The sequence below is a fragment of the Protopterus annectens genome, chromosome 9.part0 (assembly GCF_019279795.1).
Source record: "Protopterus annectens isolate FY-2018-M chromosome 9.part0, PAN1.0, whole genome shotgun sequence".
In the NCBI taxonomy this organism is placed as follows: Eukaryota; Metazoa; Chordata; order Ceratodontiformes; family Protopteridae; genus Protopterus; species Protopterus annectens.
The window spans coordinates 873,096,784-873,118,983 of NC_056743.1; the positions used below are offsets into that span (position 1 = coordinate 873,096,784).

A 22,200-nucleotide genomic window follows, 5' to 3' on the forward strand; every position below is an offset into this window, starting at 1 on the left:
CCAGCTGCCCTGTGAGGGAACCTCATTTCAACTACTTGTATCTGTGATGTCATCCTTTCAATCACTATCCAAATCTCATAACTATTGATGATGATGGGGCCATAGACTGACTGGTAAAATGGGAGCTTTACTGTATGACTCAGTTCTCATTTCACCACCATACTTGATTACAGCACATTCTGTACTGTTTTCACACACCAGACCTCTGGTCAATATTCTTATCCCTTCTACCGTCACTTGTGAATAAAACCAGAGTTAAACTCCTCCACTGGAGATACTTGTTCTCCAACTCACCTCAACTATAGACAGCAATGCACTTTTTCAAGGACAACTATGACCTCTGATTTGCAGGTGTGGATCTTCATAGCATTTGCTTCATGCTCATTGGTGGATCACACCAGTGCTCACAGCATTTGCTTCATGCTCATTGGTGGCTCACACCAGTGCATGGTGGGCAGCGCAGTTACTAAAGGCTTAGATGAGAATGTTTTCCACAGACAACAAAGACAGAATCCTCACATACACAAAATGGATGATGTGGAAGACAGCAGAGTCATAGATAAGCCACCTAGTGCCCTGTCATCCCCACCCCAAAGTTGTGGACCAAAACAAGGTATTCTATAACTGCTGTAATTGCGACAATCTCCTTGTACCACTGTAACAAAATCCTTTACTTGCTCCCGATATTAGCTATACAGTATTGCAAGTGCAAATACAAGCTTAGCATTCATGTAAGAATGCCATGACATCACTAGCAGCTTCTTAAATGAAGGACGGAACTGTACTTGTGCTCTATTGGCAACTTTAAATCATACCCCTTAACTGTTTGCAGCCAGAGCATTCACCCCCTTCACTATGTCCTAGTTATGGCTTAGGAAGATAAGACTCACTGTTGGTAGACTCCTTCATCCACCGTGGATGTGTTTGACGTGATGCTAAGAATACGGACACACCTCTGTCTGTGCACCTACTGTTTCAGGGATGGGACAAAAATCAGTCACACTCCTCCTGAACCAATAGCCTGACCATTGGATGAAGGCTCCTTTTTAGCACTCTAACATATGCATGTTTTGGGATACTGAGGAGGCCAAGACTTCCATAAATGGAGAACACTGTACTGCTCCCTTTTTGAAAATGGGGACAATTACTTCAATTTGCCAGTCCAAGCGTACCATCTGAACACTCCACACAACACTCAAAATGAGTATTAACTTCAGTGTCACAACAATTTACAATGCTTTTTCAGAATTTCTGCTGTCTAAATCTGGTTCTGCCTCACCCAGACAAAGCCATGTCAACTGCATTTAGAAGTTCCTTAAAGTGAATCTTCCACTTCTTGAAAATGTTCTTAGCCAAGATCAGCATTTGCATCCTTGTGGAGAATATCCTAAGTAATTTCAATTGTCTCCTTCATGAATCACTGGATCATTTGCTTGAACTTCTTTGAGGTGACATGAATGACATCCTCTAACCCTCTTTCTTTATACTTACAGCTTCTTTCACTTTTGGTGTTCACTAGCAGGTCATTGGGCTACCTCCATGAAAACTACTTTTTGGTAAAGTACCAGCACAATGGAGGGAAAGCGTCTGTTCTGTAGCACTGATCCTACTATTTAAATGTCGTTTGTTATGATGTGTGTATGATTGCAACTGTAGTACATTCATCACAAGGATGAATGCTTCAGGAATTCCTTATAGTACCAAACAGTCAGTTTTGTGTATTTAGGAAATAAGGCAGGCAATTGAAAAGATTGGTTCAGTTAAACCATAGTAGCTTCAGAGGCATAAAGGAGTGACTTAATGACACCCTCTCCTTATGGAAAACTATGCATGAATCTTTACATATTAATGCCTGCAGCTCAGAAATTTTCCAGGCTTAAGTAACTGCTTACAAAGAGGAGGTCTTTCCAGGAAAAAGGCGCTTAAGATAGGCTCAAAGTTAGGTCAATTTATTATAGTCAATGGTATACATCCAAAGCAGGTGGTAGTAGGTACTGACAATGAGTGAGGTGGTTGTTTCCACAACAGGTACTTACTCAGCAATTAGTAAAATATGCTGGAGAACACAGGCTGAAACAACAGGTAAGTGCTTCTCTGTGGATGATTAGACCATGCCAGTGTAGAAACAGGAAGTAAATTTTTCAATGAACAGAGTAACTCTACAAGCAGAAGAGTCTAAGCCTTTGTTTTCCCATTTTCTGTTTTTACCTTTAACATCACTCTTAGGGGTGGAAAGCATATATTAGTCACAGATTCCTACTGACGGAAGAAGTGCTGTTGTTCATTGTTTGTGCACAAGGAAGGTCTGATTAGACAAGAACAAGGTTGTAAGTCTCATAACAGGCAAAAAAAAGAATCACTTTGGAATAAACACGTCACTATCAACATTGGGAAGGCTGTTGTCCATTGCCATTCAGGGATTGAGGCCTGCCCATTCTAGGTTGTCTGCTATTGTGTATTCTTGGCTTGGAATGTAAACTGTGCAAAGAATGAGATTTATCTGAATAGTTCATTCCCAAAGGATCACAGGAAGCCTTCTCAGGTTATATACCTCATTACAGTTGTTTCCCTGTCACCATCTATGGAGTTTCTGGCTTTAAAGCTGATCAAAAGGCTGTCAGAGATAGGTGAAGAGGTAACATCTCTTTGAATTTGGTTTGAGATATACACCACTGGCTCTTTGAATTTGCTTTGAGATATACACCACTGGCTCTGAACTTTTAGGTCTGGGACTTGAGCTTCCCAAATGTAATCTGTAGTATGAGCTATTATGGTGATGACAGTCTGAATGTGCAACTGTTCAGCTCTTTCAACAAAGCTGCAATCAGCTGAATAGTGAACTCGAAAGATTGCTCACTCCAGCTCCAAAGATTTTGCAGATTCCCTTGCACATAACTCATGTAAAAATGGGTAACAAAAAGATGATTGAGGTTATGTTCTTTGGGACCTTTAAAGAAAATCTTTGCTTAAAGTTCATACTGAAAAATAAGAGGGAAGAATGCTATCATCAACTGAATCCCATCCTGATAGAGGTAAGCAATGCGGGACTTGGTGTCCAGATTTATTCCTAGAAATCTCTTTGCCATGAGTAGTAAGTAAGACTGATGTGTATTAATTTAGAGAAACCCAAAGCTGGAATGTCTGTAGAGATTAGATGCTTATCAGGCAATCGTCCAGGTAAAGATAAATATATAAAGAATAACATAAAGGCTACTAATCCAAGGAATGTCACAGGTTTATTAAAACAATTAGCGCCTCAGCTTACACAGCCTTCCAAGAGTAACAAGTACATTTCAAACCAGCTTTAAATACACTAGAAATCACTACAAAAAATTATACAATCACACAATTATTCAATAATTAAATTACAAACTTCCAATTGCACTCCTTGTTAAGCCCAAAGGGTTCCAAGGTACCAAATTTCAAAATAAAAAGTGCTTCCTTTTTAAGAAGTTTGTCTTTCCAACTTGTGCATTCTCCCAAACATACCTTAACTTTTTCTAAAAAGACAGCCTTTCAGGTTATCAGGATTGGAGTTATGATGATGCAAAACATGACTCCCTAAGGGGCTATCCAATTCTTTGTTTTTAATATCTCTGATATATTCTTGAAGGCAGAGTCTGAAACTTCTATAAGTTTCCCCTATGTAGAACAAATCACAAGTACATTTCAGAGCATAAACAATTCCTTCTGCACTACATGTAAAGTTATTCTTTAAGATAAATCTAAATCCATTAATATATGGAAAGAAATTAACCAAATATGTACAGATTGAACAATTTTTACAAGGAATAGTACCTCCACAAGCAACAACATTCCTATTCATACTGGCCTCTGGTGGAATAAAATGGTCATGCACAATCATGTCTGCCAGGTTTCTAGCCCTCCTGTAGGAAATATTAATCTAAGTAACACACATCTTAAGTCCTTATCCTTTAATAACATAGGCCAAAATTGTCTTACATTCCTGACAAGTTCAGTTAGTACATTAAAGGTGGTAACAAAATAAACTTCTCTTTTGTTAACCTTCTTCCAGTGCAGGACTTCTCCTAAGAATAGATGTATTTTTAACATAATTAGCCCTCCTGGTCTTAGTATTAGGTCCACTTCTGCCCATGTAATGTTGCTGCCTCAATGCCATTATTTTAAATTTAGCCTCCATAACTTCATTAACACTATAACCTCTGATGATGAACATTTTTTTCAGCTTCCAAGATTTCCTTATTAAAAATTTCATCAGCACTGCACAACCTATGAATTCTTAAGAATTCATTATAAGGTAGTACAGACAATAAATACCCAAGGTTACCAAATAATTATTCTGCTTAAGAATAGCATGAAGGGTCAGTGTATTAAACTTGAAGTTGTCTGAGTTTGTTAAAATATGGAATAATCATCTGCTGTTCTTTTATTTTGGTAACAGGGACTATTTTGAATAAAAAACCTTTATGTATGTCCAAAGGGAATGCTGGCTGAATAGCTCAAGACTGCGAATGTAGTTGAATCAGAACAGCTGCCTGGAGATGGCTTTTTAAGAGTTCTTAAGATTGATCTTGTGACTCAAGGAGAGCAGAATTCTGTAATGTAACCTGTGAAAACTATATCCCTCACTTATTCTTCTGTTGTTGTAAGGTATCAGTGTTTACCTAGACCTGGCCAAAGCTTTCAACACAATCCCATATTTGGGGGGGGGGGGTCATAGATAAACTTACTGAGTTAGGCATAAACCCCTACATCATCAGATGGACAGCCAACTGGCTGACTGACAGGACACAAGTTGTCTGAATAGGTGAATACACTTCCATTAAGAAACCTATTACTAGTGGTGTCCCACAGGGCTTAGTGGTGGGACCTCTCCTGTTTGGTATACACTTGTCTGAAGTGAAGGCCAATGTTGGGGGCCTCTGGCTCAACCAGTTTGCTGACAACTTTAAGCTGGGAGCAATCACTGAATCCCCAAATGATGCTGACATTGTACAGACAGGCATAAAAATGACACATGACTGGTGCCAGAAAACATGGTCAAAGACTAAAAACTAAAAAATGCATAATCATACCCTTCAGCAAATCAGATATCCCTGCAAATTATAATATTGATAGCACACCCTAAAAGTAGACCCAGTGGTGAGGGACCTAGGAACACAGATACTAACCTAAACTTTGACCACCAGGTAGCTACGGTAGTGAGAAAATCCTTCTGTGTGGTTGAACTTATAAGTAAAGGCAAGGCATCAAGATCAAAAGGAAGTCATAATACCACTGTACATGGCCCTTATCAGGCCCATTATTCAGTACACCGCCGCCTTCTGCAAGTACCTAACCAGGCACTTACACCAAATGGAGAAGTCCTAGAGGTTTCACACTAAAAAAAATACAAAGCATAACACACATGTCTTACGCAGGTCCCATCCCTTTACTCTGTCTCATATCATTTATTGAGAGGGGACTTATGCCTGACCTACAAGGCATTCTCTGATCCAGCTCTGATGAAAATGTTACATATTAACAAGAAGAATTATACGAGGGTTACACGTTTCATGGACCTGAACCTTATCTATGACTCTAACAGAACTTGCTGGAGAGAGAGATTCATATCCCAAAGGCTACCTTATCTATGAAATAAACTTCCCATCTTCATAAAACAAAGCCCATTCCTCACCCTCTTCAAAACAAATTTGGATAAATGGATGGGGAACCGTAAATTCACTCCCAGGGTACTGCCCATGTCCCTCATAGATAGAGTCAGACTGCAAAAATGACTGTAAAATGACTTAGCGTTCTAACACCCAAAGACCCACTACCCTGATACTACCCCAGCCCATATCTGGGGAATTAAGATATAACACTGCATATCTGGGTACTACTGGCTAGGCTTGTAAAGGCTCTTGTGCCATTAGCCTAGTAATCACCTATGCATCTATGAACCATTTCACATGTTTATCAGAAAGTACTAGACTAGATGCCCTTGTGGGCCATTTTAAGTCTAGCCAATTTCCCTTTTGGTGCTTAAATTTCTCTATTCCATTTGGTGTTAGATTGGCCTTACCCATTCCATGGTCAATCATTATATATCACCCATAATAAGAATAACTGGAATCATACCATAGATAATTTGAGGGGAAGGCATGCATAGGATAAAGAATTTAGGAGCTGCCTCTGTCCATTAGTAGAACAGTGGGCAGCCCTGGAGTAGATTTTCTGTTTCCCATCCATAGATCCAAGACGTGCTTGAATAAGGATAAGGATGAGCTTTGTTTTACATGGATGGGAAATCTGTTCCAAAGCAACGGTATCCTCTGAGAGATACACCTGTTCCTCTATAACATTCTGCCAATGTTGCATAAGAAGTTTAGAACCCTAGATCAAATATTTCTGATGACATTTGACTTGCTGACATGCAGTAAATCCATCAGTACTGGGTCAGAGGATGCCTTGAATGCTAGACACAGGTCATCTCTTAGCAGTCAGGACACCAAATACAGTGACAAAACTTTGAATCAGTCCATGTAGGACATATTCTTTAGGTCTTGTATCATTTTAGTAAAGTATCTTTGTGGGCATTCCAGCGGTTGCATGTGTCCGGACAGATACATGCCAAAAGGGGCATTATACTCAATGACTGGACTAATGAGGCATGAATAAAGGAGTACAATGACATTTCTAGATCTAGACACAATCCCTATTTTTTATAAGCTGTGCAATATAGAAGGACTTTCAACCAACATGTGTTCATTGTCATAAGAAAGTTAGGTCACTGTTCACATAAGTTCACAAATCCCAAGCAATTGGGTCAACTCTTAGGGGTATATTGTCAATGTGGTATTTCCCTGGGGCAGATGACTTCCCAAAAGACACAATAATGTATTTTTGGCATTCAGTTTCATTCCATGACTTTGGCACTAGTTTATTTGGGTCAAGCCTTCCTGCAGGATGGTTAAGTTGTTTTTAGCTTCAATGACTGCTCCTACCTTGCAGACATCTGCAAACTTAGTCAGCCGGAGCCCTTTGGTAATGGTTTTCACTTCAGAAAAGTAGATGCAAAACAGGAGAGGTCCCAGCATAGAACCTTGGGTGACCCCAGTGGGGAGTGGTCTCTACGTAGAGATAATTTCCCCTATTTTAATAACCTGCACCCTACTGTAAGCCAGTTGGCAATCCTGTGGGTGACACAGGGTGTTTCTGCCAAGTTTATTTAGCTTGTTTACTATGCCTGAATGGGGATTGTATCAAAAATGTTGGCTAAGTTGAAATATTTTGCGTTTACCATTTTGCCTTCCTCCATTGCTTTGGTGAATGTTTCAAAAATGTCCACTAGGTTGAGTAAGCATCATTTGCGCCTGATGAACCCAAACTGAGACAGGTCCAGTGTTTGGAAGTTCCTTATGTCATTATTGATAAGTTCCATGATAAGTCTTTCCATAGCTTTTCATATGAAACTAGTCAGACTTATGGGTCTATAATTACCTAGGCCTGTGGAAGGTCCTTCCCTATGCAGAGGAATAAGTGTCGATAGTCTCCATTTGCTAGATACAAAACCTGTACGGGGGCGGAGGTTGAACAGTGTTGTTAGAGGTGTTGCTAAAATGTGCTTCATGTTATTTAAGATGCATCCTGGGATATTGTCAGATCCCACCAATTCAGTATTTTTAGCACTTTTAGGATTTGGTGTCAATTGATGATGATGACGATGGTGATTTGGTGGCAAGTCAGTTTCAGGTACATCATGGGGGGAAGAGAGCATTAAAGTTTGAGCTAAATTTATCTGTCAGTAGGTTTGCTACATCTTCAGCCACAGTGTAGGTAATATTGTTCACAATCAGCTCAGTGCATTGCTGTTTTATACTTTTTGAGATTAGGAAAATAACTAAAAAAGGCCTTGTAATTGTCTTTGGCTTGGGTAGCTCTTTTATTTAAACTCAAACTTGGCTTTGCTGGATTTTATTAAGCTCCTGTGTCATTTGTTTATTTCAATAACGGGGACTGTACAATTTTCGGAATCTTTCCTCTTACTTTTGGTCACATCTTTTTCCTTTTATTGTAATTCGTGTTGATATTATGGTTCCAACATGTGGATTTGTTTCTGGGGGTTTCCCTGTACTTGTTCCTACAGTGTACAGCTGCATCTATGCTGTTTATATGCTGGTATAATGTGGTGACATACATTTTCTCATACTCAGTGGAGTTAACTGGGTTTGTTGGAGATTTGCAGCTTGCCAATGAATCATTTAGGATAAGGTAGTTGTCTTAAAAAAATTTCTAAATGTACCTTGGTTGGAAGTGATCTCTGTTTTCAATTTTATTTCAAAGGAGATGGCTCTCTGGTCAAACCTAACAAGTAACAAAGATATGCAAGGGATGGTACAAGATGCCTCCATGTTAATAAGGACAAGATCCAAGATGTTTATATTCCCTAGTGGGTTTTCTGACTAATTGTTCCAGGGCATTTGTATTGACATATTCAAGAATCTCTCTGCTGGTGGTGTAGGTTTCCCAGTCTACAGCTAGATAGTTTAAATCAGCTAGGAAAATGGTATTGGGTTTAATATTGAGCGATTTTAGTTGCTGTATATAGGAATTGTGATTTTCTTGGGTCATAAAGGAAATTCTATAGGACACTAATATATGGTACTGGACCTTTCTGATGGTTATTTGGACATGACACTCTAGTGCATCATGCTGCTTTACTAGCCTTGATGTGAGTCTCTTCTGGATGAAGACGGAGACACTTCCACTTTTTTTTTCCTCATGCGTAGTAGCGGGTCTAAACATGTGGAAGGCATTACAGCCCTACACAGCTGCAGTGCTCTCTGTCTCACTCAGTACACAGATATCATTGTCCTCCAGGGCGAGAAGGGCTTGTACAGAGTAGGCTCCTAGCACTGATCAGTAACACTTTCATATTTTCCTTTGCTTGTTTTGTTACATTGCTAAGTTTATCAGGTTGGCATCGCAGAAGAAAAGCACTATGGGATGGAAAATGTCTATGTCAGTAATTAAAAACCTAGAAGGAACAGATGCAGACCATCCCTAGAGAACCAGTGTGGTCTGTTGATCATATTCTCCCTGGCTGACAAATACTGAACCCCTTTAAATGGGACCAAAAACTAAGCTTATTATTAAAGTCAATTATTTCTTTTTGCATACATTGCAGCAAAATACTTGGAGAAGGTAGAATGCTGCTCTGTTCTAGGCTCATACCTGCCTTGGACACACAGTCAGAGAGCTCCATCGTGTCTCTCTTCATATAGTCTACAAAGGTACACCACAAGTCACTGACACCGCCATGAATTATGACAGTTACACTAGTATTTGTTATTCAAGGACTTGAGTCTATGGTGATCTGATGGATTCTGGCAACAATCAAGCAACTTCCCATCACTCTTTCCTTACTCAGCCTGGTAACAGGTACATCTGTAAGTCGTACAATGGAGTCACCTATAACAATAATGCTTGGCTAGGTCAGTTTTTGCCTTACTTGCTCAGCACCCATAACTTTGGGACTCCTTGTGCTATGTGAGAGGGTAGACTTAAGTTGTTGATTGTACTTTGTGTCTATGTTGTGTTTTGGAGGTCTTTGAGGTTTAGGCAAGTTTATCTTTAGAACCTTACCATATAATGGATTATGTGTATTGTGTTGGCCTTGGAGAGTTGTGATATGTGGTGTAATGCTGACAATTTTGGTGTCTGAGTTTACTGTGTGTGAGTTGTTTGCCTCCAAGGGCATTACATATTTACATCGCACACACAGTGTTATGCTGTTGGAGTAATGGATGATCATCAGACAGCACGAGACAGTTCTTACACTCAAGACACCCATCTCAATCAGGCTGGCTAGAGAAGTTGGAGCAAAGTGCTGGTCCATGATACTGACAGGAATAACTCTGGTGGCAAATATAACTATAACTGCTTGGAGTGGGCTCTTAGGATAATGCCTGGTTGGACTTGCTACTGCTTATTTACTGTTCTACACAAAACAATTAACCAGGAAACTTTCTTCTGCCACCAGCAGGAACTAGCAAATTTATTATATTAAAATCTCACTAATTTAATACTAAAATCAGTGCAAGCAAAATCAGCGCACTCAATATCAAGCAATTTTATCAAAGGTTTTTTAGCCTGGTGAATAGTTTAAGGGGAAGAGTCTTTGCAAATGATGCTTATGTGCTTACTGCAACAGTCACTCAACAGGAGGAAAGACAGGAAACTATGTTGCCAAATTATCATAACAGACAGGCAACATTAGGTACACTTGGTTTAAGAACACAATGCCAACAGGGTGGGTTGGAGGAAAAAACAATCAGACCCTTAGTTCTGAGCAGACTGGCCTGGAAGTGCCATAATGTAATGATTAGTCCTCAAGGGTCCATACTAGGTCCACTACTATTCTCTATTTTTATCAACAACCTTCACACTGCTATCCCTAAAGCTACATGTATTCAATATGCAGATGATTCCACTCTGATCTGCTCAGCCGCCTCCCCACCCGAACTGCAAAGCTTAACCCAAAATACATTCAGCATTATCGAGAACTGGCTCATCAACCAACGACTACTACTGAACCCCTATAAAACTAAACTCCTCTACTCTTCTCCGCCACTAGTAGATCTACCACACTTTCATTCTCTGTCACATCTAATAATGGCACCTCTATTTCTCCAGATCATCACACCAAACTGCTAGGGGTTATCATAGACAATAATCTCAAATTTTACCTACATGTCAACAAAAACCATATAGACCATCAATAAGAAGCTTGGCTCACTATATAGAAACAAGACATTTTTAACCCCACTAGCCAGGACTGCAATCGCCTGATCACACCTACTCTCTACTCTTTTATATGCCTTGCCTTTACTCTCAAACCTCAACAAATCTGAACTAGATATGCTGTCCCATAGCTACAATCATATTGCCAGATTCGCCACTGGCTCCACCTAGAGAACCCACCACTGCCAGAACCTTAAACAACTAGAGTGGCTAGAACTGCCTGACTTAATTCATTTCAATCAACTCTTAATAGCTCACAAAATTCTGTACTACCCTGAGGAGACCCCCTCACTTAAAAATATTATTAAGCCATATAGCAACCTGAGATCCCTACAGTCAGATGATAAACTACTGGTCCAAACCCACAAAGCTAATAACTCTGCTGGTGAATCCCTGTTTGCTAACTTCATCGGCAAAACCTGAAATTCATTGCCAAGCTATATAACTCTACAATCCTGCAAAAGTCTCTTCAAAACAAACCTCAAACAGTATCTCAAAGTGAATTGGCTATGCCCATGTACCAACCCTGATTAAGTTATAAACTTATACCATAATCTAAAATTATCATAACATGTAACTACGTCACCAAGCTCTGCTTCTAATCTGATGTCTCTTACTTTTAATTATGTCTGTCCATGAGAACTGTGAGTCCCTGCTTGGGGACACTACTAAGCCTTGTACATAATCACTTTGTTTTTTATAAATGTTTCCTAACTTCTGCATAAGCCACTGTATATAATCACCTTTTTAGTATTGTTTTCTAACTTCTGAGTAATCTATGTAAGTATGACTATGTGGAGCTTTTCTCCCGAGTCCTCTGAAAATGGACATGTATCCAGTCAGACTATCCCAGTAAACAAATGTAAAATAAATAAAAATAAATAAAATAACACAGTATGTGAGAGATGTACATGCACAATTTATTCAGATGCAAAAAGGTCTCTTAAAAACAAAGTTGTTAAGAACACACACACACTACATTCACCCACATAGCGTTTACCCCACGTATAGATCATCTTATGCTGAAGCACTAAAATACAATTTTCCCAAACATCACAGGCCTCCTAAGCCTATACATAGCAATGTCTATCCTCAGCAAACTCTAATGTCTACACCAAAAGCAACACAAAGCACTACACATATGCCAACACCCAATGGGCCCACAAGAACGAAGCCCATAAGGCAAACAAACACTTCCCCCAGGACTCTTATCATAGGGGACTCCAATGTATGACATACAGGTGCCTCACTTACAAGACTGGCAAGGGGAGGATAATGGTTTGTTGCTTACCAGGAGCCAGGATCTGCCATGTTACATTTGTATCCCAGTCCTGCCATGTTACATGTGCAGTCAAGTCAATGCACCACAGGCACCAGCATTAGCCTATCATAGTCCATGTGGGTGTAAATGTACCTCAATGGACTATATGAAGAAAGACATTATGGAGCTCTCTAAATATGTGTCCCAGAAAGGTATGTGCCTTGCATTGAACAGCATTCTACCTTCACCAAGGATGATGCCACAGTACAAAAAAAATGATTGCCTTTAACAGTTGGCTTAGTTTCTGGTGTCATTCCAGGGGATTCAATATTTGTCAGTATGGGAGGACATGGTTAACAGACCATGTTCTTTGTCAAGGATGATCTGCACCTCCCCCATCTGGGCTTTTGGATATTGGCTAAAATCCACCCCTTACCCTTACACCCTTTAATGCCAACTGGAAAAACCATTTACTCTATAAATAAATAACAAAGGAAGGAAAGGTAGTTTACTCCTCAATGCTAGGAGCCTTTACAAGAAATTCACCTACAATCAAGATCTCCTCTGGACAGTATGATCTGGTATAGATATATCATAGATATTATCCATGCAGAAAGTAAAAACTGCAGAAGCGAACAGCAGTGCATCACCATCACATTTTATCCATTTAGACCACAGACAGTGATTAAAGGTGGAGATGCCTCGATCTACATTAGCAATAAGTATACCTCTGGGTTGGTTAAACAAGATGATGTTCTGGAGTTTATCCACATGCAAACTACTATAGTTAAAGTCCTTTACCATATTCTAGTTAACTGTAGGTCACCATCTATGTCCCAAGGATGCCATAACTCGTACCTAGACTTACTACTGGACTGGAGGGACCAACCAACCATACCTACTGTAGGTGAGTGAATTCAATTGACCTTTATAGACTGGGAAACATACATAGCCTCCAACTTGCACATTTCCTCAACTTTATTAACACAAATACCCTTGATATTATAGTATATACACAACTCAAACATCAAAAACATAATGGATGGACCTAGTACTCTATATGGGAGAGAGCTGTGATCCCCTGTACCCTGTCCTCCTCAGAAAAGCTGAAGTCAGATCACCTAGCTGTCCCCTTTGATCAAAAAAATCATAGCAAACCCTGCAAAACACAGGAACTAGCTTAAACATATCTATATCAACTGTATACTATATCCTGTTAAAAACTGAATGTCTCTCCAGACTCCGAACCCGATAGCAGAGCTGCAGACTAAAGAATTATTGTTCACATGTACAAACATGTACATGGCTGTTGCCTGCTGCTGCTGTGCTCCCAAGAATAAATCCAAAAAAAAAACCACACAAAACAAAACCTAACCCAACTCAGACAGAGCAGCAAAAAAGTCATGGCCAAAATCAAAAAACTCCAACTCATAGTAATAACAAGACCTCACTATATAACTAAGCAGAAACCTAAATAAAATAAATGCAACTAATCTGAATAAATGACAAAATAGCCTCCTAGGGCTAAGACCACAACCTAGACCTTCTACGACTTATCTGAACCCTCTTAACGCAGCACAACAGCCGCAGTGGTGACTGGTGGTAAAATTTCAGCTTCTTAGCAGGTACAGGACGAGTGAAAACTGTTACAATGACAAAAAATTATTACTAACTTAACCTCCTTTTCACCTCTTTACTCCCTTCCCCTACTAACACTCCCTAGCAACCTCAAGGAAGCAGGTCATTGTAGCACTATGCTAAGGCCAGCAGGTCATTCTCCAATCTTTGGGGATGCACTAACAGCTTCTTGGGACCCTCCTAAACAGCACCACTTAGTCAGGATTTACCCCATCCAGCTTAAAACGGAATCCAAAACTGGCTATGTACCCCTATGAGGAGGACTGCAATGGTTATCCCTATTCATAAAGGTGTACCATCATCTGACTCCCAGAAACTACAAACCCTTTAGTCTGATCTTGGAAATCTTAAAAACATGGAATTAATACATTTGGGACCCATCCAAACAAAGACATTGGCAACTTACTAACTATCACCCATCCCCTTTTAGATTTCGAAGGAAGATCATCCTACTTAACCTGCAAGATTTCTTTGAGAGGTGTCCACTACAAGATCATCGAAACAAACCTGCATGCATACCACCTACAAAGACCTGGCTAAGATGTTTGATACAATACCCCATTCAGGTATTGTTGACAAACTAAATCAATAATACTATATAACCAATTCAATGGGTTGACAAATAAAGGAAACTGGGACCAAAAGTTAGGATTGGTGAGACCTTCCCTGTCAGCATACCAGAGTCACCAAAGCAGTACCTCAGGAGAGCCCCTGTCCCTCCCGTCTGTATCTGTAGGCAATGCCAAGACTAATGTCCAGGCCCCTGGTGTCACCGTATACTTATTCAATGCCAAGACTAAAGGCCATTCCTACTAAAAATTAAACAATGCTATTTTTGAATATCACAAGGATATATTATCTCTACTACATGATTATTTGCACTTTTTTTATTTAGAGTCAATGCTATAGAAGGGATGGGATGAGATGTCTTGAGGGGGAAGGAAGAGTTGGGAGATGGGGAGTGGGTCTGGTCCCTGTTAGTCCTTTACTGGGCCACAGCACTTTTCTAAGTACTCCCTTTGCAGCTTTTAGTAACTTTAGTGTAAATATTTTTTTTTAGCTTTCTGTGCTTTCTGGTAATAGATTTTTATATATCTTTGGTAATTTGGTTTAAATATATTTCTATCTTTACAAAAATCTAGGAGCTCCATGAAATTTTTTTTTTAATTCATCTGGGGCTCAGCCTATCAATACTCTAAATTCTCATCCCTTTCAGTATAGGCATGTTTCCTTGCATTACCCTCCTCTAGGTTCCCTGCATGACTAGCTCTGCCTGATATAATGCCTTAAACCAGGCATTTCTACATTTCTTTTAGCTGCATTAGCATGCCCCTAATGTGTGCCCTAATGCATGCTTCATACTATGCCTTCTTTTCTAAAATCCACTGTTGGCTAAGTCTTGCTAATTCTGTTGGCAACTGTGAGTTGTTTAGCCACTTAGCCTTAAGTGTGGATGCATGTAAGCTTTTCTACTATAGTAGCTAATTCACTGAAAGTGCCCTGCAACCCAATGTGTCTTGTGTGTACAGTGTTTCTTCTTGGTCCTTTTTCCTTTCTTCAGGATTCCAATTTACTCACTCATTCTGGAAGAAGAGGCACTGGACTCACTGGAATTCAAGACTGCACAGACTGCTTCTCACACAGATCTTCTACAGATGGGGAGATTCCCAAGAATGGGGATTACAGAAGGCATGGGTTGGAGATTCATGAATGGGATGGGGTTCCTGATTCCCATCAGATATACATCATCCAATTCAATTCCAGAAGGATTCCTTCTTAAAGCTCCCTATACCTGATTCAATTCTAAGCCAAGTGATGATGCTGAGGTTGATATAACACTTCTATCTGGATTCAGAAGGAGAGGGACGATCTTTCAGGGGAATTGAGGGAAGGAGGTCATCTTCAAAATCTGAGTCCAGGTGGATATCTTCAAAATCTGAGTCTCTTAGGGGATGAGGGACACTGGGATGCATAGGCTTTTATAGGCTAATCACTGAATCTGGAGCACCTTTTATCTTTTCTCCTGGGAGATGGTTTGCTCCTTTAAGGAAGTCCCTCAAGTAAGCTCATTAAAATCCTGGCTTGACCTCTGAACTCCTGTAAATCCATAAAATCCTGTACCAGGGTGAGAACCAAGACAGCTGAGGCTGAAACAAGCACAAGGTCTGGATGACCAAGAGAGAGAGGCACTGCTGAAGTCTGTGTGTGAAGGTCTGTTTGAAGCCTCCACCTACAAGCAGTGTATAGCAGTAGATCATAGAAGCCTCCCTCACTCAGCAGGTGTCCACAACCTGAGTCTTGTCCTCCACAACCTCCTGTCTTACTAAAGATGTGGCAATCTCCAGAGAGGTCACACCAGAAACCTCACCTGCACAATTCATCAAATGCAGGAGATGCAAAAGTGCTTTAGTGCTATACATGACTTTAAGCTAATGGGGCTCTCAGACACTGAAACAGAGTTGCCAGCCTCTCAAGTATTTTTCTCCTTCATATGCTTCCCCTCCTATTTCTTAGGAAGTTTGGAACAGAGGAACCCATCTCAGGCCTATGCCAACCATGCCACCTCTGATGCAAGTACTTTTTTAAAGACTGACCCATACACTTAATAATTATTTGGTTAAAGTATGTACATTGGGGACAGTTGGGCATGTTAAGCTCTGGACCCAGGCAAAAAGGGAAAACAACTGGAAATTTCAGTCTGGAATTTGTTTCCCACACTTACAACAGTTATTTTCTCTGATATCTAAAAATTATAATACTACAGAAAAAAATGTTCCCAAAAGACTGAGGACACAAAGATACTGTGTGAGATGTTCATCAGACTATAGCTGGGAAGACTTGTAGGTGGAGAAGGATGACTACGTATGCTACCAACATCCTGGCAATAAAGGGAAGGCAGCTGCTTGGCCGAGAGGAAATGTATTCAGGCCAGCTTCAGCCTCCTGCAGGCAGGAAATCACAACAGTTAGTAATGGGACAGTGAGTTTAGCCACAAACAGTAGTTATAAGCAATTGTAAACTAAAATGGCTGCCAGTAATTCACCAAAAGGGATGCTAAGTATAAACATCCTGCAACTCTGCGTAAATTGCTTACAATTAGTGCATGACTCAAACAGGCTTCAAGAGTCAAAGAGAGCAGTTTCTTCAAACTTCAGCTGCAGGTCTGACTCTCTTGTCTATTAGTTTTGCCCACTGATATTCCTGGTAGACAAAGCCTGTTCTGTCTACAGAGTAAACTACTACAGTGTTGGTGTAGCTACTTTGTGCAGTTGAGTTTGACCAAGTAATTCAGAGCCTTCTTTGGAACTTCTTTTTCTGAAGCAGTTCCACTGTTACAGGAGTGAAGGCCTTGGTAAAGGTAGACTACTGAACTTCTAAATTCAGTCGTTATTTGCTCGGCTTTCTTCTATGTGCTTAGCTAATGCAGTATGCAAACAGATATTGTGAGCTTCAAACTCAAATCTGCAAAATGTAGGTTATTCTTATATCTTAACTACATTGTTGTTCTGCTGTACATCACTGAAGGAAGGTCATGATACATATCTTCACAAGCTCTAAGACTATGTGACCAGACTGGCTGCAGTTGAAGGTTGCTGGACAACACACACACCTCTGATAAGTCACCCATAGGACACATGGGAGAACACAGTAAAACCATGAAAGTTAACAAATGTCAAAAGATGATGCACTGCTGGGAGAAAGCTGACAAGGCAGATGAGGAACATACGTACGCACTTTTAAAAGTAACTGGTACTTCATAATCCTCTGCACTGGCTTGATAAGCAAATCGTTGAGCTGCAGTCTGTGGCCTAGCTGCTGTTTCAGCTCCTGGAAAAAGCAATAACAGTAAACATTAGTTGGTGTTTAAGACAAACTGATCAGACTCAAGAAACTGAATAAAACATTTTAAATAAGGAAACAATTAAATAAGATACAGCATTCTATCACATTCCTTAATGTCAGTAAAGTAGTAGGTTAAATTACTATGTACCAATAATGAAGATAATACAGAAGAAAGTCTCAGATGCGCAAATAATTCTGTAATCACTGCAGCATTATCCAAAACAGATGATGGGAAACACGGTCTCCTGCACATTCTTTTAAAATGTGGGTACAGCACTTTGCACTTCTGTCCTTGTTACATGTTTAAGTGCTCTATTCATGTCTGTTACCTACTTTTATGCACCATAGCATATGACTGTTTACACACCACAAAGCACTTTCCTCCACCACGTTCCTAATTTAAGTGGCTGATTTCTTAACAAAAAGCTTCATAAACTCATGATTGAAAACAGACCACATGAATTTAGTGTATTCCTCAGTGACATCACTGTAGTCATAGTGAAGGGATGCATCTATATACATGAATGGACACATGTCTACACATGCACAGGATGCATCCATTAAAGCCCACAGATGCACCCAGATGCTAACCCTAGCCTGACATTAGGGATTTTGGAAATGGCTTAATAAAAAGTTTACAAAACTTTTTATTAAACAACAGCCCAAATATATTATGAGAGATCAAGTACAAAATGCTCTGAGGTACATAATTCATTTTATGTTGTGATGCAAATAGAAATGTCAATAAAACACTAACTTACTACAGCAGAACATATTCATATAAAATAAACTATATAAAATCTATGTTTGGCAGGCAGAAATAGCATAAGTCATTATTTTAAATGAAATCATATCATCAGTATTGTTTGAATAATCACTTGTGGTCAGCTATCTTATACAGCACAATCAACAAGAAACTAATCTCTGGGTAGACATTAAAAAATAGATTAGCATACTTGGATATCTGTATGAAAAGAAGTATTCTGCCTCAGATCAAGTCTTAAAGAGCAACACATTTTTTTGAGAATTTTTGGTGGCAGTGTAGCGACACTAAAAACATACCTTTAAATGGAATATGCCTTATGCGTGTTCACACTATAAATACACCTTTAAGCTGTCTCTGACTCAACATTTTGTGTGCGCCTCAGTAAAGTTGTACTTTGCTACAAAATTATGGGGAGAAAAATGTAGGTAATACTGCCAAATATTAAAGCAACTGCCATGAGCTAATTCAGGAATAGTTCTAAGGTTGTTCTCCTAGCAGTCATCTAAGTGTACATCAAGACTGCACATGTCCTTTCTCCATGCAGCATTTATTTTTTATAACCTATATCTCTGACTTATGAAAAAGGGATTGGGTGCATACCTTTCAAACTGCAGACATTATAAACAGGAACAAAGGCCCCTGAAATCTAAGAGCAATCAGCTAAAAACTGGGAATCTAATTAGCATAACATCTGAATACCAAATAACACATAACTTTTCCTACTTTCAGTAGGAATTTTATTTATTTATTTTATTTATTTATTTATTTATTTATTTATTTAAATTTGTTGACCGGGAGTGTCCAACTGGATGTAGGTCCATTTTCAGCGGAGGCCCGGGGAGAAAAGCTCCACAGTAAAATAAACAGACAGTAGTTACATTGGATTACATAGTGATTAACAATTTAACATAGCAATTACTTACAACATATTTACAGATGAAGAACATAGTACATCAGTAGATAACTAGAATCTTTATCTGTGAAGTACATAACAGACATTAACAAATGTTACAATGAGAAGTTCCTGCTGTATGTTAAGTACTAGGCTTATGAGCATCTGAGCTTGCTATCATCAAGGTAGTTAGTGGAGTGGAAAGAAAGGTAGTAGTTGGATGGGGTGGATGATATTAGAGTGGGAGTTGCAAGGGCATAGCCAGCATGTTTTTAGGTGCACTTTTAGTAAAGTTTTGAAGTGGGTGCATGATGGTACGGAGGTAATTGTGGGTGGGAGTGTGTTCCATAATTTGGCTATGGCGCAAGAGAATAGTGCTTCACCAGCAGAGTTATTGGCTTTAGTGATCTGCAAGTGATTTTTGTTGCTGGACCTTAGTGGTCTGGTGGTGCGATAGGGTTGGAGTAGATTCTGGAGGGATGGGACATTTAGTGGATGGTTTACTAATTTGTGGGTGAGTGAGAGTTGATACCATTGAAGGAGGTGAGGGAGTTCAAGCCAGCCCAGTTCAGCAAGTGAGAGAGAGTGGTGACTACGGTAGGATGCCCTGTGGCGAATTTGGCGATTTTGTTGTAGCAGGTCTCTAGCTTGTTTAGATCACATTGCCTTAGGTTGGTATATATTGGAGAGGCATAAAGTAGGGTGGAGATAAGGTTGGAATTTGCTATTGAAATCTTTGCTGCTTTGGTGAGAAATTGCTTATTTCTGTATAATGCTCCTAGTTTTTTGTGGACTTTTTTTATGGTCATGGATATGTGAATGTCAAATTTTAGTTTATTGTCTATTTCCACTCCTAGCAATTTGGTGTGTTCAGTTGGGTATATAGTGGTGTTGTCTTTTGCTGTGATGTTAAAGTGAGAGTTGTTTTGAGTATGTTTGGTGGGTTGGAAGATGAGTAGTTTAGTTTTGTTTGGGTTGAGTATTAACTGGGCATCGGATAACCATGTTTCAACAGAGGAAAAGGCTTCCTGTGTGATTTTTTGCAGTTTGGGTAGGGACTGGGCTGAGCAGATGATGGTCGAGTCATCTGCGTATTGTATGAGTGTGCCATGTTTGGTGGAAGAGGCTAGATTATTGGTGTAAACAGAGAACAGTAGGGGTCCAAGGATGGATCCTTGGGGAACCCCTGTGGAGACAGGTAGTTGGGGAGATATGTCATTCTGCCATACAACGGACTGTTGGCAGTCAAACAGGTAACTCTGAAACCAGCTGGTGACTGATTGTGAGAAGGATAGGTTATTGAGGTCAGAGATAAGTGGTTTGTGTGGGACCATGTCAAATGCTTTAGACAGGTCTAGGAAAGTAGCAGAGGAGAGATAGCCATTGTTTTTATGCTGAAGGATAGTATTAGCAAAGGAGAGTAAGGCAGTGGTGGTGCTATGGTTTGGTCGGAAACCATGCTGAGTACTGGAAAGGATGTTGTTAGTAAGGAGGCAGCCTGAGACCTGAGAGTGTATGCATATCTCTAGTATTTTGGAGAGTGGAGCGAGAATAGCTATGGGGCAGTAATTGGTTAGTTCTGGGGAGGGTCCACCTTTGTGGAGGGGAATTGTATGTGATACTTTCCACAGTGTGGGAACGTAACTTTCTGACAGAGATCGGTTAATCAAGATGGATACTGGGTAGGCCAGAGCATCAGCTGCGATTTGTAGGTATTCACTTGGGAGGTTGTCTGCTGCTAATTTGGTGGGTTTAAGTTTAGCTAAGAGTTTTTTATGTTGGAGGTAGGTACAGGAGAAAAAGAGAAGGCAGTGGGGAGATTACTAGTTGAAGGTGTGGGTTGAAGGGGAGGGGGGGTTGTGTTGTTTAGCTAGTGATAGTATGGTTTGGGTGAAGTGTGCGTTGAATGAGGTAGCAATATTTTCTGAGGAGTGAGGGATGTTAGGAGGAGGGGTACTGACTTTACCTGGGTGGAGGATGGAGTTTATGGGGGACCAGAATTGTTTGGGGCTGTGTTTTGAGGAGTCTAGGGCAGACTGGTGGTATTGGAATTTGTCCTGTTTTATTAGCTTTTTGACTCTATTGTGTAGTTTTAGGAATTTCTGTCTAGCTGAGGGGGTTTTGGTTTTGCGCCAGTGCTCCCAGGCTTTATCCCTGTTTTTCATTTCTGACTTAGTGGTTTTCTGTAGCCATGGGGAGGGTTGTGCTTTGGTTCTGGAAAATCTTATGGGGGCATGGTAATTAAGGATGTTCAGGAAGGTAGTATTAAAAAATTCAACTGCGTCATCTAGATTGAGGTACTTTAGAGGATGCCAGTTACATTCTTTGAGGGATGAGATGAATGTGAGTGGGTTAAAGTTTAGTTTTTTACGTATTTGACGGTAGATGACAGGTTTAGCTTGGTATAGGTATATTTTTTTTTAGTAGGAATGTTGGGGAGTGATCACTGAGGCTATCTGATAAGCAGCCTGTTATATATGACTGAGGGCTCTTACTGACTAGTATCCAATCCAGGGTAGTGTGCTTGCTGGAGTTTTTATTTATCCTGGTTGGTGACTGGACTAGTTGGGTGAAGCCATGAAGGTGTACATGATGGGTTGGATTGTTGCCAGAACAGGATTGCCAGTCAATATTGAAATCACCTAAGATGATAGTTTCTTGGGGGAGATGGTGGGTAGACCAGCTGATGAGGTTTTCTAGTGGAGGGATGTTTTGGCCACATGGGAAGTAGCATCCAATTATGTTGATGGTTTTGTTTTGGTTAATTTTGAGGTTGGTATATATTATTTATTCATTGCCTATTTGTGGAACTGATGATTTTAAGATATGGATGTTTAGATGCTGTTTAAATATTATAGCTACACCACCTCCTTTTTTGTTTAGCCGGTCTACTCTTAGCATGCCCTAACCTGTAGGGAGTATTTGCTCACTGGTAATGTGAGGTTTTAGCCAGGTTTCTGTCAGGATGACTATATCTGGGGAGTACAAGTCTATGGTGGCATGGAGTTCATGGACTTTGTTGGATATACTTCT

At 40.0% G+C, this 22,200-nt stretch overlaps 1 protein-coding gene across 5 annotated transcripts in view; it reads right to left on the minus strand.

Moving 5' to 3' along the window:
- ARHGEF25 (Rho guanine nucleotide exchange factor 25) overlaps positions 1-22,200 on the minus strand; it is a 1,549,554-nt gene that overhangs the window by 205,828 nt on the left and 1,321,526 nt on the right. For all 5 annotated transcript variants that reach the window (XM_044083599.1, XM_044083598.1, XM_044083600.1 and 2 more), the window contains one exon: positions 17,402-17,494. In XM_044083599.1, the coding sequence (XP_043939534.1) occupies positions 17,402-17,494 (93 nt within the window). The remainder of the gene's footprint in view (positions 1-17,401; positions 17,495-22,200) is intronic.